Below are 18,801 nucleotides of genomic sequence, written 5' to 3' on the forward strand. Positions count from 1 at the left end.
TCTCGACACAACGTCGTTTTAGAGAATTTGGGAGTATGTCAAATATATATGTGGCCTCACAACCACAGACCACATGTAACAACGCCACCCCAGGACCTCCACATCCGGCTTCTTCAACTGTGAGATTGTCTGAGGGGGTGCTGAGGTGTATTTATGTATATAATGAAGCCCTTTTGTAGGGAAACACTCATTCGAATTGGATGGGCCTGGCTCCCCATGTGGCTGAGCCATCGTGTGAAAACCATAGATTAGGACCTAATGAATTTATTTCAATTGACTGATTTCTTTATATGAACTGTACAGGTCATATAAAGAAATCAGTCAATTGAAATAAATTGTAAAATCTTTGAAATTGTTGCATGTTGCGTTTATATTTTTGATCTATCCGTATTTTCTTAAATCTTCAAGAGTTCAATCATATTGTCTTGCACCAATTTTTTTGTTAATTTCATTCCCAGTCCTCTAGAGGGAGTTTCATTGTAAAGTCGATAGAAGGGGCTATTCTTACACATCGGCGGACAGCTGTTACAACGTGCAGGAAAAGCACTCTCTGACGCTACATAGAGCGCAATCTGAGGCTCATAACAGGCGCAAATTAACCCAAATCCATTATTGTGTAATGAGAGACTGCAACGAACAAAAACAATACCAAGTTGTAACTGTAGATGTCATTTTATTTTAAACGTATTTTATTTGGACACATCAGTCCGCGTCGTGCGAGGATCGTTTAAAGCGCAGCAGAGCGAAGAGTTGACAACAGCCGAGATACAGGCAAGAGGAGACGCTGTGGAAGACCCAGCGCCAGGGAGGCAGAGTGTGGACCCGGGGCTGGATGTACCCGGCCTTACCCTCCCCAGAGGCTCGCCATGGGGGATACCAAAATTATATATCATTTGGACGACCAGGAAACTCCGTACCTGGTCAAGCTGCCCATCGCTGCCGACAGGGTTACTCTTGCAGACTTCAAAAATGTCCTCAATAAACCCAACTATACGTTTTTCTTCAAATCCATGGACGATGATTTCGGGTAAGACTTTTGTGCAAAATAGGCAAAGTAACTTATTTTGCTGCTCTTCTATGTACATATGGGGCGTAGAAGTGGTGTGTTTATCTTTCATGTGATTTATACAGTTGCAAAGATATGATTTTACATTCACGTACTGATTCTCTGCGCCCTGCCTTGCTCTTGTCAATGTCACTTGATAGCCTAGGACTTTAAGGGCGCCTTTACGCATTGCTGAAAATAGCTTTCCCACCAGTGTTTTGAATAGGTTAGAAATATGTTATCTGATCAAATGGAATACATTGTAGTTTCTTTCATGTTGCAAGAACGTCCATTTTGGAAATGGAGGACTCCGGTTATTGGCAGCACTGGCGAGAGGGGTGGGGGCAGTGGTGCGGTTGGAAGTCCGATTTTTTTTTTTTAAGGAATGACCGAGTTGTTCCAAATTGGTGCTTTTCAATTTGTCACATAGCAGGAATTCAGGCTCTCCAAACTCAACCCCCACTAAAAAAAAAACTATGCTTTGGGGAGGTTAGAGGGTGGAAAACCTGTCAGTCGACTGAGTTACTAAAGCGCAAGGCTTTGCGTTTTCTCAGAAGCGCGGCCGGCTGTTCAGATCATTTTCGAGCATAATAAGTTTCTAAGTAGTAAGGAAACGTTGTGCTTGTGTCCAATAAAATGCTTGGCAGAGTATGAACTTGATAGTGTCCATTCCCACTGCCTTTATTTTTTCTTGGGACCACGGAGAAGTTTGACGTGTCAGGCTCTTTTGTGAAAATGAGGTTTAATTTCCTTGCCGTCATACATTTAACCGTCGTTACAGTGTGTGTGAGAGAGCTTAGCTTGAATGTGTCGGAGAGCGATAAAATAAATGTGATCTGTGCTGACGGCAATGTGGCTATTGTAAGGCGCGTTCATTAGGACTTACAGATGTGTGCATGTGATGTTACTATGCGGCCTTGGACTATTTACGGTGAGAGAAAGCAAAAAATCACTCTTAGGATGTTCTTCTAAGCACCTATCGCTTTTTGCATACAACAGAATTGTAGCAGAAATACAAAGTTCAATAATACAAATCAAATGTTATTTGTCACATGCTTCGTAAACAACAGGTATAGACTAACATTGGAATACTTACTTACGGGTCCTTTTCCAACAGTGCAGAGTTAAAGTTAATAGTGACGAGGAATAAATACACATTGAATAGTAACAAATGACATGGCTATAAATACAGTGAGTACCAATACCGAGTCGACGTGCAGGGGTACGAGGTAATTGAGGTAGTTATGTACATATACAGTGTATTCTGAAAGTATTCAGACCCCTTCACTTTTCCACATTTTGTTACGTTACAGCCTTATTCTAAAATGTATTAAATACATTTTTCCTCATCAATCTACACACAATACCCCATAATGACAAAGCGAAAACAGGTTTTTAGACATTTTAGCAAATGTATGAAAATAAATACCTTATTTACATGAGTATTCAGACCATTTGCTATGAGACTCGAAATTGACCTCAGGTGCATGCTGTTTCCATTTAACATCCTTGAGATGGGTTCCATCTGTGGTAAATTCAATTGATTGGACATGATTTGGAAAGGAACACACCTGTCTATATAACGTCCCACAGTTGACAGTGCATGTCAGAGCAAAAACCAAGCCATGAGGTTTAGGAATTGTCCGTAGATCTCCGAGACAGGATTGTGTCCAGGCATACATCTGGGGAGGGGTACCAAAACATTTTTGCAGCACTGAAGGTCCCCAAGAACACAGTGGCTTCCATCATTCTTAAGTGGAAAAAGTTTGGAACCACCAAGACTCTTCCTAGAGCTGGCCACTCGGCCAAACTGAGCAATCGGGGGAGAAGGGCCTTGGTCAGGGAGGAGACCAATGGTCACTCTGACAAAGCTCCAGAGTTCCTCTGTGGAGATGGGAGAACCTCCCAGAAGGACAACCATCTCTGCAGCACTCCACCAATCAGGCCTTTATGGTAGAGTGGCCAGATGGAAGCCACTCCTCAGTAAAAGGCACATGACAGCCGCTTGGTGGCACCCTCTCCTCCGACAGGGTTGTTTTGGGTCGGCCTCTGGAATCAGTTCAAATGCCCTGGGAGGTGCAGACAAAGTCCAGTGTGTGTGCATAGAGTCAGTGCAAGAGAATTAATGCAAAGAAGGGTCAATGTAGGTAGTCTGGGTAGCTATTTAATTAGATATTTAGCAGTCTTGTTTAGCAGTCTTATGGCTTGGGGGTAGAAGCTGTTCAGGGTCCTGTTGGTTCCAGACTTGGTGCCGTAGCAAAGAGAACAGTCTATGGTTGGGTGGCTGGAGTCTTTTTTTTTTTTTTTTTTTTTTTTTTATTATTATAAAAAAAAAAAAAAAATTGGGCCTTCCTCTGACACCGCCTGGTATAGAGTTCCTAGATGGTAGGTAGTGATGTACTGGGCCATACTCACCACCCTCTGTAGCGCCTTGCGGTCGGAGGTCGAGCAGTTGCCATACCAGGCGGTGATGCAACCAGTCAGGATGCTCTCAATGGTGCAGCTGTAGAACTTTTTGTGGATCTGGGGACCCATGCCAAATCTTTTCAGTCTCCTGAGGGGGAATAGGTGTTGTTGTGGCCTCTTCACGACTGTTTTGGTGTGTTTGGACTGTGATAGTTCGTTGGTGATGTGGACACCAAGGAACTTGAAGCTCTCAACCTGCTCCACTACAGCCCTGTCGATGGGGGTGTGCTCGGTCCTCTTTTTCTTGTAGTCCACAATTATCTCCTTTGTCTTGATCACATTGAGAGAGGTTGTTATCCTGGCACCACACGGCCAGGTCTCTGACCTCTAGGCTGTCTCATTGTCGGTGATCAGGCCTACCACTGATATGTCTTTGGAAAATGTAATGATGGTGTTGGAGTCATGCTTGGCCATGCAGTCATAGGTTAACAGGAGGGACCTGAGCACGCACCCCTGAGGGGCCCCCGTGTTGAGGATCAGCGTGGCATATGTGTTGTTACCTACCCTTACCACCTGGGGGCTGGCCGTCAGGAAGTCCAGGATCCAGTTGCAGAGGGAGGTGTTTAGTCCCAGGGTCCTTAGCTTATTGATGAACTTTGAGGGCACTATGGGGTTGAACGCTGAGCTGTAGTCAATGAATAGCATTCTCATGTAGGTGTTCCTTTTTATTCAGGTGGGAAAGGGCAGTGTGGAGTGCAATAGAGATTGGTATTGCAGACTGCGTGAATAAACACATAATAGCACAATTAGTTAGGAGCCCGTAAAACAGCAGCCATTTCCTCCGGCGCCATCATAGACATCACTGTGATGTATTATGGTTACCTTGTTAGCATTTAAACATGAAATCCAAGTCTTAAACGTTGCTATGTTTCAGAAATAGCAACGAAAAATGTGTAATTTGCTTGTCACATTGTTACTTACCTTACACTGTGGTCGAAAAGTAAAGATACCTTAATAGAAAATGACTCACTTAAAATACTACTTCAGTAGAAGTGTTTGGTTTTAAACATACTTATCAAAAGTAAATATAATTGCTAAAATGTACTTAAGAATTTAAATGCATAAATCATTCAAAATTCCTTATATTAACCAAACGGCACTATTTTCTGTTTTAATTTACGGATAGCCAGGGGCACACTCCAGCACTCAGACAATTTAAAAACGAAGCATGTGTATTTCGTGATTCCGCCAGATCAGAGGCAGTAGGATGACCAGTGGTGTTCTCTTGATAAGTGCTTGAATTGGACAATTTTCATGTCCTGCGAAACATTCAAAATGTAACAAGTACTTTTGGGTGTCAGGGAAAATGTTTAGAGTAAAATGTAGATTACTTCACTACATTCCAAAATAAAGTACAAATATCCCCCAAAATTACTTAAGTAAAAATACTTTAAAAAGTACTACTTAAGTAATTTATGCCCCTGACCTTAGAGACCACAAAGTCAGCAAATTTCCACTCCATTCATATGCAGATCCATTTGATTCATAAACTGGCTTGTCTGGCTGTCATGTTTTTAGTTTAACCTGCCCTTCCCTTATCTACACTGAACTAATATCATTTCAGTAGTCCTCTATTATGATTAATCTCACATAGATCATTAGTACACCCTTGTGGTTGAATATATATGTATCTATTGTAGGTCCCAGGATACAACAATGATTAATGTTGAACTAATACCATCAAGGGATACCGAGCAATTTACAACAATGAACACCTTATGAAACGGCTGTGAAAACCAACCTTGCAATATTTCAGATTTAAATATTTAAACTTGGATCTTTTTTTGGTACAGTTGTCATTTAATTTATTTTCACAGATGGTGTGTTGAAAAGAGAGAAAGTGGGTGGGAGGTTCTGCCTGTCACTTGTTTTCAACAGGCAGCCAGTCTTGTAATTGGGACTTGATAAGGGAGAGTGCAAAGTCCAGGCACTGCTGCTCTCTTGGTTCTGAGTGTCTTTTGGTTCTGAGTGTTTGCAGTGCTCGTGTTTTTAGTTAATCTGTGTGTCTCAAATATTACACTACCGTTCAAAAGTTTGGGGTCACTTAGAAATGTCCTTGTTTTTGAAAGAAGCAAAATTGTGTCCATTTAAACTAACATCAAATTGATCAGAACTACAGTGTAGACAATGTTAATGGTGTAAATGACTATTGTAGCTGGAAACTGCTTTTACATTTTTTTTTAATGGAATATCTACATAGGCGTACAGAGGCCCATTATCAACAAGCATCACGCCTGTGTTCCAATGGCACGTTGTGTTAGCTAATCCAAGTTTATCATTTTATAAGGCTACTTGATCATTAGAAAACCCTTTTGCAATTATGTTAGCACAGCTGAAAACTGTTCTGATTTAAAAAAGCTATAAAACTGGCCTAAACACTGTTTAAACACTGTTTCCCATGCTTGTTCAATGAACCATAAACAATTAATGAACATGCACCTGTGGAACAGTCGTTAAGACACTAACAGCTTACAGACGGTAGGCAATTAAGGTCACAGTTCTGAAAACGTAGGACACTAAAGAGGCCTTTCTACTGACTCTGAAAAACACCAAAAGAAAGATGCCCAGGGTCCCTGATCATCTGCGTGAACGTGCCTTAGGCATGCTGCAAGGAGGCATGAGGACTGCAGATGTGGCCAGGGCAATAAATTGCAATGTCCGTACTGTGAGATGCCTAAGACGGCGCTACAGGGAGATGGGACGGGCAGCTAATCGTCCTCGCAGTGGCAGACCACGTGTAACAACACTTGCACAGGATCGGTACATCCGAACGTCACACCTGCGGGACAGGTACAGGATGGCAACAACAACTGCCCGAGTTACACCAGGAATGCACTATCCCTCCATCAGTGCTCAGACTGTCCACAATAGGCTGAGTGAGGCTGGACTGAGGGCTTGTAGGCCTGTTGTAAGGCAGTTCTTCACCAGACATCACCGGCAACAACGTCGCCTATGGGCACAAACCCACCGTCGCTGGACCAGACAGGACTGGCAAAAAGTGCTCTTCACTGACGAGTCACGGTTTTGTCTTACCAGGGGTGATGGTCGGATTCACGTTTATCGTCGAAGGAATGAGCGTTACACCGAGGCCTGTACTCTGGAGCGGAATCGAGGTGGATGGTCCGTCATGGTCTGGGGCGGTGTGTCACAGCATCATCGGACTGAACTTGTCATTGCATGCAATCTCAACGCTGTGCGTTACAGGGGAGACATCCTCCTCCCTCATGGTACCCTTCCTGCCAGCTCATCCTGACATGACCCTGCAGCATGACAGTGCCACCAGCCATACTGCTCATTCTGTGCATAATTTCCTGTAAGACAGGAATGTTAGTGTTCTGCCATGGCCAGCGACGAGCCCGGATTTCAATCCCATTGAGCACGTCTGGGACCTGTTGAGGGCTAGGGCCATTCCACCCCAGAAATGTCTTGGAACTTGCAGGTGCCTTTGTGGAAGAGTGGGGTAACATCTAACAGCAAGAACTGGTCAATGAGGAGGAGATGCACTGCAGTACTTAATGCAGCTGGTGGCCACACCAGATACTGACTGTTACTTTTGATTTTGACCCCCCCCCCCTTTGTTCAGGGACACATTATTCCATTTCTGTTAGTCACTTGTCTGTGGAACTTGTTCAGTTTATGCCTGTAGAATCTTGTTTTATGTTCATACAAATATTTACACATGTTAAGATTGCTGAAAGTAAACACAGTTGACAGTGACAGGACTTTTCTTTTTTTGCTGAGTTTATATACCTTATTTACATAAGTATTCAGACCCTTTGCTATGAGACTCGAAATTGAGCTCAGATGCATCCTGTTTCCATTGATCATCCTTGAGATGTTTCTACAACTTCACTGGAGTTCATCTGTGGTAAATTCAATTGATTGGACATGATTTGTTAAAGGCACTCACCTGTCTATGTAAGGTCCCACAGTTGACAGTGCATGTCAGAGCAAAAACCAAGCCATGAGGTCGAAGGAATTGTCTGTAGAGCTTCGAGACAGGATTGTGTCAAGGCACAGATCTGGGGAAGGGTACCAAAACATTTCTGCTGCGTTGAAGGTCCCCAAGAACACAGTGGCCTCCATCATTCTTAAATGGAAGAAGTTTGGAACCACCAAGACTCTTCCTAGAACTGGCTGCCTGGCCAAACTGAGCAAACGGGGGAGAAGGACCTTAGTCAGGGAGGTGATCAAGAATCTGATGTTCACTCTGACTGAGCTCCAGAGTTCCTCTGTGGGGATGGGAGAATCTTCCAGAAGGACAACCATCTCTGAAGTACTCCACCAATCAGGCTTTTATGGTAGAGTGGACAGACCAAAGCCACTCCTCAGTAAAAGGCAGTTTGCCTAAAGGCACCTAAAGGACTCTCAGACCATGAGAAACAAGATTCTCTGGTCTCATGAAACCAATATTGAGCTCTATGGCCTGAATGCCAAGTATCACGTCTGGAAGAAACCTGGTGCTATCCCTACGGTGAAGAATGGTGGTGGCAGCATCTTGCTGTGTGCATGTTTTTCAGTGACAGGGACTGGGAGGCTAGTCAGGATCTTGGGAAAGATAAATGGAGCAAAGTACAGAGATCCTTGATTAAAACCTGCTCCAGAGCACTCAGGACCTCAGACTGGGCGCAAAGATTCATCTTCCAACAGGACAATGACCCTAAGCACACAGCCAAGACAACGCAGGAGTGACTTTGGGACAAGTCTCTGAATGTCCTTGAGTGGCCCAGCCAGAGCCCGGACTTGAACCCGATCAAACATCTATGTAGAGACCTGAGAATAGCTGTGCGGCGACGCTCCCCAATCAACCTGACAGAACGTGAGAGGATCTTCAGAGAAGAATGGGAGAACCTCCCGAAATATAGGTGTGCCAAGCTTGTAGAGTCATACCCAAGAAGACTCGAGGCTGTAATCCAATGCCAAAGGTGCTTCAACAAAGTACTGAGTAAAGGGTCTGATGAAGGGAAAAAAACTATTATACATTTTAGAATAAGGCTGTAACGTAACAAAACGTGGAAAATGCGCTGTATACAGATCTCGGGTGTAAATGGGAAGGTGCACAGCACAGAAGGAGCAGACAAGACCAAAAAGACATGAGAACAAGCAGACAAACGCTCCAAAATGAAAAATGCAATAAAAAAAATTTGATTCTGCGATACAGGCATTTGGAATATCGCACAAATACATACATTTGAATTAATCAAATGAATTTGATATATCGCCCAGCTCTATGCACTTCTCTCATTTAATTGGGCCTATGTAAATAAATAGGCTATGTGTTTAAGGTTTTGCTGTATGTAATGCCATAGGCAGCGTGCTTTATAGCCCACAGACAAATTTAACAGGTGAACATCAAGACAGTTGATCTTTTACTTTGAAGTATGTATGCTACTATTGTATGTAACCTAGTATTTATTCATTTCAATTTGTTTTGAGTGGCCTAGACAATGTTTCAGAAATCGTGGGCAGTCCAGCATATTTAGTTTGGGGGGAAAGTTGATGCAAAACATTGTTGAATTCAAACGTTCTGCTAACCGATCGTTTTCCATTTCAGAATCTGTCACAGTCCTTTGCCAAATACAGCATAATTTATTTTATTTTGCCTACACACTAAATAGACTGGTATCTTTATGTGAAATATTTGACAGTATGTATAGGCTACAGTATTGCTGTGCGATGGGAGCGTGACATCATAAACCTATTTAATCTGAGGCTATACTGAGGCAGGACATGAACAAAATATTCAACAACAATTTGTCCTTTGCATAGAAGTGTGGGCTCTAGCCTACTTTTAAATTGTTTCCAATATGCAATCAATCTTGCGGAATGTGCGGACAGGCACTCGCTATAGGCAGCATACATGTTTACCGTAATTTCCGGACTATTAAGCGCACCTGAATATAAGCCGCACCCACTGAATTTAAAAAATATATATTATTTTGAACATAAGCCGCACATGTCTATAAGCCGCAGGTGCCTACCGGTACATTGAAACAAATTAACTTTACACAGGCTTTAACGAAACACGGCTTGTAACAAAAAATAAAAAATTAGCAGTAAGCTTTAGTTGTCTTTTTGCCCTGAGTCAATTCCTCACGCTGCTGTTTCCAACGTCTTGTCATCGACTCATTAAGACCAAGCTCCCGTGCAACAGCTCTATTTCCTTTTCCAACAGCCAGATCAATCGCCTTCAATTTGAAAGCTGCATCATATGCATTTCTCCGTGTCTTTGCCATGATGAGGGTGACAAAATGACTACCGAAATCAGAATGATGGGAAGTTTGAGAGCGCTCGATTTAATCTAAACAGTAAACAAAAAAGTTGTTTGACCTTAACCCGTTCGGCAATTTCATTGGTCTAATGAAAGCTTCATGACGCCAAAAACTGAGCACGTCACAGAATGTTTTTTTAAAATTTTTTTTTTAATTTAAAGCGGGAAAAATCTATATATTAGCCGCGTCATTGTTTAAGCCGCGAGGTTCAAAGCGTGGTAAATAAGTTGCGGCTTATAGTCCGGAATTTACGGTAGTTTGTTTAGATATTTTGCAGAGACTTTTTCATTCTGCCCACTCCTCTGCAGAAATGTGATTTTAAATATGCCATGGCTCTTTCTTTTACAAACTGCCAAATTATACTGCAAATAAAGGACGTTGCTAACCAGGTTTCCATCTAACATTTTTATGCGAGTTAAGTATGTCGGATAAAACATTTCACGACAGGCCTGATGGAAATTACTCATTTGTCGGAAGACTTTCCAAATGTCGACAAAACAAAATGTGCTAGACAAAGGTGGGATCATTTTTTGTCGCAAAAATGTATTATGCGAGAAATGGTCGGCGGATAAGCATAGTAGGCGCAAATATTGATATAATATGTGCCTCCTGAGTGGCGCAGTGGTGTAGAAATCCTGGTTTGAGTCCAGGCTCTGTCGCAGCTGGCCGCGACCAGGAGACCCATAGGGCGGCGCACAATTGGCCCAGCGTCATCCGGGTTAGGGGAGGGTGGCGAAAAGGCAAGGTGGTGAGCTTGATTCTCCTTTCCAATGAATATCGAGGGTATTATTTTGTTGACATGATGATCGATGCTTGGCTGCCATTTTGACAAATTAAAATAATCTCGCTCTTTTGTCCATAATAATCTAGTCATTTAGGCTATACCCGCACTGCATCTGCGAGCTATTGACTAGAGCGCACGTGCCAATAACAGAGTGGTCACATTCTCTATATAACGCAACATCTTTAGTGACAAAACCCATCAGTAAACCCATTTAACTAGTGTTTTTTATTTTTTATTCGGTACATAGGAATTTAACCCCAAAAGTTATTATGTGCACTACGTCATCACGCACAGACTTTTTTTTAAAATCCGGAACAAGTGAATTTGATGGAAACGCATCTCTGGTTGGAATATGCGCATATTTTATTGATGCGGATTTTAGAATATTTGGACAGTTTTACGACAGGTCTGATTTGATAACGGTTTATAAATATCTTTTTTTTACATTTGTATTCTTTTGAGAAATGGTGCACGTAGATATTTGGTGTGAACTTTACGCAATGAAATTGACTCTGGGTATAAATGCAGCCCCTGGCCTTTTCTATTCTCTCTGTGTGTGTCTTTCTTTCTTTAAGGAAGCTGACCTACTTTCCTGTTTTTTATTTTCTTGTCCTCACCTCTTTCTTCTCTGTCTACATGAGACTATTTGCATATTAGATGTGTGAGCATGTACTGGGGAATATGTTAGCTGTGTCTGGTCTCTGTGGATTTTTAATCGGTCTCTCAGTCCTATTTGGGTTGTTCACGGCTGGGAAGATAAAAGGATGCAGACTCTGAACCTCTGAGATTATTACCCTCCCTTCCTTTTCCCCCCTTTCAACTCTCTCCCTTCCCTCCTGCTGTCTTTCCCATCCCTTCAGTCTCTCTTTCATCCTCCCTCTTTTTCCTAGCACTTCCCTTCTCCCTCTCTCCATCCGTGTACAGTATATCCAGAGCAGCATCTGTCTTATGTCAGTAGTAAATCTAATCAGGGAGGGCTATGAAGATGCAGGGCCTAGTTATTAGAGCTTCACTGCTTTGCTACATCAGTGGAGCAGTCTGCACCTGCAGACCTGGATGGATAGATAGATAGATAGATAAACCAGTCAAACAACCCATAGCACGCTGTCCTGTGTGGCACAGTTTGTAGAGCATGGCGATTGCAACGCCAGGATCATATGTTCCATTCCTGCTGGGGCCACCCATTCCAAAATGTGTGCATGCACTACTGTAGGGTACTATGGAAAACAGATGCTAAATGGCTTATTATTATTATTATTATTATTATTATAACCCACAGCAGAGGCCATGAGGTTACACATGGGTGATGGCTATTAGCTGGTGTCCTAAAATAATAAAATGTGACTTTTTCCTTTGTTTGTCATTCTGAATCAAGCAGTTTTACAATCAGAATTGCAATGAGGGTAATTGAAATACAATAGTTACAAAATAACATTGTGTAGTTAATTTTGACTTTAAAGTGCCAATGTAATAAACCACACGTTCATGTGTCCTCTTCTTGTCTTGGTATGTGTGACTGGGAGAGTGTGTCTATGCAGATGTGTTGCCTGAGTTCCATTTGTTGTCCTTTTGGTGTTGTGAGAGGTCCATGGGACCTGACCAGGAACAACTCCGCTCTCTATTTATATAGGCTATCAAACCCAACTACGGATCAATACTACTATTTTTTCAGGTCATGTCAGTTGGTGAGGAATCAGGGAGGAGAGGCCGTAGAGGACAGAGGTTGTTGGTGGAGGGTTTCAGGGACAAACCAAGAGGAGCAAAGGGATTGAGAGAAGGAGAAGGGTAGTTGGGATGAGAGGAAACGTGTGGACCGAACCGAAGATGTCTGGACATCTTGTGAGACAGACGTGTGATGAGAAAGGTTAAGGTTAGGCAGAGAAACATGTACTACGATCCAATATCCATACAAGCATACTACTTACAATGCATGCCCAATACATTACTTCATTCTAAGTAGTATGCTAGTGTTCATATTGATCACCCATGGGTTGTTGTGTCATCCATTGACATGCATTTAGAGAATGATCCAGCAGCGTCAAGGTAAAAATGTATGTAAAATCATGGTGAGTTTATGTAATATAATCTGTGTTTTGATGGCTATGGCTTGTGCTGCTGTGGGATTAGTGCTCACTCAGTGCTAGAACAATGGTAAATCCTGTGCTGCTGCTGGATTAGTGCTTCTGACCTCTTTTACAAGTACATGGAGGCCCTAAACCTCCCAGCATATCAGTGGGTTCAGAGGCTGAGTCAATGTCAATGGAGAGTTAATATCCCTCACCGCTGCTGCTGTTAACTTGGAGTCACATGTAATCCCATGGACACACACATTAACACACACACCGATTTACGTGCACACGGCTCACGCACAGTTTGCTCTTCTGCTGGTCTTATTCTGGAAATAGGAGAAACGGAGCGAGTGAGTGTCAAAGAAAGGGAGCATGAGATGGAGGAGAATCTAGATGAGACATAGAGGGGGAGAAACAGAAGGAGGGAGAATGAGATCACAGCTTGCTCAGGCACAGGGGTCTCAGGGTAGTGAGAGAGAAAGTGAATGGGGGATAATCAGTTCTTAAGCATCTAATTTCATCTGCCTGCCCCATGTAATTTAGGCAGCAGTAGCAGCCTGTGTGTGCGCATCCATGTGCATATTGAAAACCTTGCTGGGGCACTTTGGAGTTAATTAAAACATGTTTCATGTCATTGTGTGGCCTCACTCAGTCGCACCGTTTTCTACCTATTACAGAGGTGAATATGCAGATGTTGTGTTTGAATCATGGCTTTGCATGAGATGAGTGCTAGAGATGCAGAGAGGAAGGGAGACAGAAGCAGAGGGAGAGAATGGTAGTGGGAGGCAGAGAAGAAAAGCATTAAAAGAGTAATCGAGATGCAGAGGGAGGGATGGATAGAGATGCAGAGAGATTATTATTATTATTATTATTATTATTGTTATTCCAGTGCTTAATAAAATTATCCGCAGGGGATGGCCACCACCGCTTGGGACAGCCATAGGGTGCTTCCTAAATGGCACTTTATTCATTTCACATTACATTACATTTGACTCGAGCCCTCAAAAGTAGGGCACTATGTAGGGAATAGGTGCCATTTAGGATTTAGCCCCAGAGTTTCTGCATTACACACACACACTGTGTTCTTCGTCTCTTCGTCCGCTAGGACAAATGGTAAACTCATTATTCAAAGCATCTTTGTCTGAATAAATCTCCAGGTGTGTGTGTGTGTGTGTGTGTGTGTGTGTGATATAGTAGAGTTCCTGTCAGATTACAAAAATATATCGATGTGCTATCTTCATTTTAAGTTTCTCACAGCAGGAAAATAATCCTGCAGCAACAGGAAATGTGAATTTGATTTGAATTATTATGTGGATAATAATTCATGGACACTTTTTTTTTTGTATTGGTTTATACACTGAACCAATATATGAACACAACATGTGAAGTGGAGGTCACATGTTTCATGAGCAGTTTTTTTTTTTCTTCCATACGCAGAACTTTTTTCTGTCAAATGTTGTACATAAATGTGTTTACATCCCTGTTAGTGAGCATTTCTTCTTTGCCAAGATAATCCATCCACCTGACAAGTGTGGCATATCAAAAAGCTGATTACACAGGTGCACCTTGTGCTGGGGGGCAATAAAAGACCACTCTAAAATGTTCAGTTGTCACACAACACAATGTCACAAATGACTGCAGGAATGTCCACCTAAAGCTTTTGCCAGAGAATTCAACGTTACCTCCTCTACCATAAGCTTCCTTCAACATCATTTTAGAGAACTTGGCAGTACGTCCAACTGGCCTCACAACTGCAGACCACATGTATGGTGTTGCGTGGGCGAGTGGTTTGCTGATGTCAACGTTGTGAACAGAGTGCCCCATGGTGGCGGTGGGGTTATAGTATGGGCAGGCAACGGACAATGAACACAATTTAATTTTATCAATGGCAATTTGAATGCACAGAGATGCCATCAATCAAATGTATTTCTAAAGCTCTTTTTTACATCAGCAGATGTCACAAAGTGCTTATACAGAAACCCAGCCTAAAACCCTAAACCGCAATCAATGCAGATGTAGTATCACGGTGGCTAGGAAAAACTCCCTAGAAAGGCAGGAACCTAGGAAGAAACCTAGAGAGGAACCAGGTTCTGAGGGGTAGCCAGTCCTCTTCTGGCTGTGCCGGGTGGAGATTATAACAGTACATGACCATTTAAGGCCAGATTGTTCATAGATGACCAGCAGGGTCAAATAATTATCAAAGTGGTTGTAGAGGGTGCAACAGGTCAGTGCCTCAGGAGTAAATGTCAGTTGGCTTTTCATAGCCGAGCATTCAGAGTTAGAGACAGCAGGTGCAGTAGAGAGAGCGAGTCGAAAACAGCAGCTCCTGGACAAGGTAGCATGTCTGGTGAACATGTCAGGGTTCCATAGCCGCAGGCAGAAACTGGAGCAGCAGCATGACCAGGTGGACTGGGGACAGCTAGGAGTCATCAGGCCAGGTAATCCTGAGGCATGGTCCTAGGGCTCAGGTCTTCCGGGAGGAGAGGGAGAGAATTAGAGGGAGCATACTTAAATTCACCCAGGACACCAGATAAGACAGAATTACACCAGATATAAGACTGACCCTAGCCCCCCGGCAAATAGACTATTGCAGCATAGATACTGGAGGCTGAGACAGGAGGGGGCGGGGGACACTGTGGCCTCGTCCAACGATACCCACGGACAGGGCCAACCAGGCAGGATATAACCCCACCCACTTTGCCAAAGCACAGCCCCCACACCACTACAGGGATATCAACAGACCACCAACTTACTACCCTGAGACAAGGCTGAGTATAGCCCACTAACCCAGGCCCTGTAGCCCCCAGCATCACTCCCATTCCCCAGGCGCTATCATTTGGAGACTTCTGTAACTGTAAAAGCATTGGTTTCATGCATGTTAACATTAGAAGCCTCCTCCCTAAGTTTGTTTTATTCACTGCTTTAGCACACTCCGCCAACCCGGATGTCCTAGCCGTGTCTGAATCCTGGCTTAGGAAGGCCACCAAAAATCCTGAAATTTCCATCCCTAACGATAACATTTTCCGACAAGATACAACTGCCAAAGGGGGCGGAGTTGCAATCTACTGCAGAGAGAGCCTGCAGAGTTCTGTCATACTATTCAGGTCTGTGCCCAAACAATTTGAGCTTCTACTTTTAAAAATCCACCTTTCCAGAAACAAGTCTCTCACCGTTGCCGCTTGTTATAGACCACCTTCTGCCCCCAGCTGTGCCCTGGACACCATATGTGAATTGATCGCCCCCCCATCTACCTTCAGAGCTCGTGCTGTCAACGTGCCCTCTAAATACACCTCTACTGTCTTCAACCAGGATCTCAGCGATCACTGCCTCATTGCCTGGGTGCATAATGGGTCCGCGGTAAAACGACCACGCCTCATCACTGTCAAACGCTCCCTAAAACACTTCAGTGAGCAGGCCTTTCTAATCGACCTGGCCCGGGTATCCTGGAAGGATATTGACCTCATTCCATCAGTAGAGTATGCCTGGTTGCTCTTCAAAAGTGCTTTCCTCTCCACCTTAAATAAGCATGCCCCATTCAAAAAATGTAGAACTTAGAACAGATATAGCCCTTGGTTCACCCCAGACTTGACTGCCCTTGACCAGCACAAAAATATCCTGTGGTGTTCTGCATTAGCATTGAATAGCCCCCGTGATATGCAACTTTTCAGGGAAGTCAGGAACTGTCAGTCAGCAAGTTTTTTTTTTTTTTTCTTTCAAACAAATCTATAATAATCGATCATTTCAATTAGAGGTCGACCGATTTTAATCGGAATGGACGATTAATTAGGGCCGATTTCAAGTTTTCATAACAATCGGTTATCGGTATTTTTGGCCACCGATTTGCCTATTTTATTTATTTTTATTTATTTTTTTTTGTCTTAAATATTATTTTTTACATTTATTTAAAAAATTGTTAATTTTTTTGTACATTTTTTTTTTTTTTTTTACATAAAAATAGAAGATGTATTTTCATTGAAAAAAAATAATAAATAAAAATACTTTTTTTTTGTTTTTTGACACCTTTATTTAACTAGGCAAGTCAGATTAAGATCACATTCTTATTTTCAATGACGGTCTAGGAACGGGGGTTAACCTGTCTGGGCCAGTGGGACTTGCGTCCCACCCTAATCAACAGCCAGTGGAATCGCGTCGCGCTAAATGCAAAACCTCATAAATGCTATAACTTCAATTTCTCAAACATATGACTATTTTACACCGTTTTATAGATACACCTCTCCTGAATCGAACCACGTTGTCCGATTTTCAAAAAGGCTTTACAGCAAAACATTAGATTATGTCAGCAGAGTACCCAGCCAGAAATAATCACACAGCTATTTTCAAAGCAACTAGCATGCATCACAAATACCCAAAACACAGCTAAATGCAGCACTAACCTTTGACAACCTTCATCAGATGACACTCCTAGGACATCATGTTACACAATACATGCATTTTTTGTTCGATAAAGTTCATATTTATATATAAAAACAGCATTTTACATCGGCGCATGACGTTCAGAAAATCTTTTCCCTCAAATGCTTCCGGTGAATTAGCGCTACAATTTACAAAATTACTATTCGAAAACATTGTTAAAATGTAATATTGTCATTCAAAGACTTATAGATTAACATGTCTTGAATGCCATCGCTTTGCCAGATTTAAAAATAACTTTACTGGGAAATCACACTTTGCAATAAACGATGTGGTATGCCCAGAAAAAAAGTCTAGGCTATACATGTTGGAGCCAACTTGGAACGATCAACCATCAAAAATACTATTGTAAATAATACCTTACCTTTGATTATCTTTATCAGAAGGCACTTCTAGGAATCCCAGGACCATAACAAATGTAGTTTTGTTCAAAAAAGTTAATAATTTATGTCCCAATAGTGTTAGCGCGCTCCGAAGGCTAGTGAAAATGTACCGTGTGCGTCTGACTTGTCGTCAGGAATGAGCAAAAAATATATATTTAAGTTCGTTCCAACATGTCAAACGTTGTATAACATAAATCTTTAGGGGCCTTTTCAACCAGGGCTTAAATAATATTCCATTGGGACGGTTGCATTGTTTTTCAAAACGTTTCGGAAAGGGAGAGTAGTCATGGGCGCCGACGTCACAATGGTAATGGCCCATCCCCTGTGACCAAGTGCCACAGCCTCTCTTTGGGTCAGTTACTACCATAGGAGACTCAAACCACTTTGTAAAGACTGGGGACATCTAGTGGAAGCCATAGGAAGTGCTAAATGATTCACAAGCACCTGTGTGTTTCAATGGCAAATGTTTGAAGTGATATCCACACATCAGATTTCAGTTTCCTGTCAGGATTTGTCTCAGGGTTTTGACTGCCATATGAGTTCTGTTATACTCACCGACACCATTCAAACAGTTTTAGAAACTTTAGGATGTTTTCTATCCAAATCAAACAATTATATGCATATTCTAGTTACTGGGCAGGAGTAGTAACCAGATTAAATTGGGTACGTTTTTTTATCCGGCCGTGCAAATACTGCCCCCTATCCCCAACAGGTTCTGCCTTGTTCAGGGGGGATTCGTTTTTGCAACCTTACGGTTACTAGTCCAACGCTCTAACAACCTGCCTTACATTGCACTCCACGAGGAGCCTGCATGGCAGGCTGACTACCTGTTACGCGAGGGCAGCAAGAAGCCAAGGTAAGGTGCTAGCTAGCATTAAACTTATCTTATAAAAAACAATCAATCTTAACATAATCACTAGTTAACTACACATGGTTGATGATATTACTAGTTTATCTAACGTGTCCTGCGTTGCATATAATCGATGCGGTGCCTGTTAATTTATCATTGAATCACAACCTACTTTGCCAAACGGGTGTTGATTTAACAAGCACATTTGTGAAAAAAGCACTGTCGTTGCACCAATGGGTGGGTATAATTTGTGGAACGTTCCAACAGGAATCTGTTCCAAAAACTTCGTAAATAACAAGGTTGCCAAAAAACAACGCATACAAAGTTGTATAGCGGCAGAATAAGATACCGGGTAGTGAGTGGTCTATTTCATTGCGTTTTTCAGTCATCACGTTTATTCTGAAAAATGTCTGTCCTCACTCTGGTTGCCTATGGACAACCCCTTCAAGCCTATCAACTCCCGAGATGAGGCTGGTGTAACCGATGTGAAACGGCTAGCTA

General features: G+C 42.5%; 1 protein-coding gene across 1 annotated transcript in view; it reads left to right on the forward strand.

Moving 5' to 3' along the window:
• Nucleotides 1-490: 490 nt before the first annotated feature.
• LOC115162875 (segment polarity protein dishevelled homolog DVL-3) overlaps nucleotides 491-18,801 on the forward strand; it is a 65,641-nt gene continuing 47,330 nt past the window's right edge. The window contains exon 1 of the mRNA XM_029714349.1: nucleotides 491-1,027. Within this exon, the coding sequence (XP_029570209.1) occupies nucleotides 867-1,027 (161 nt within the window). The 5' untranslated portion in view covers nucleotides 491-866. The remainder of the gene's footprint in view (nucleotides 1,028-18,801) is intronic.

The sequence above is a fragment of the Salmo trutta genome, chromosome 26, assembly GCF_901001165.1.
Source record: "Salmo trutta chromosome 26, fSalTru1.1, whole genome shotgun sequence".
NCBI classification, from domain to species: Eukaryota; Metazoa; Chordata; class Actinopteri; order Salmoniformes; family Salmonidae; genus Salmo; species Salmo trutta.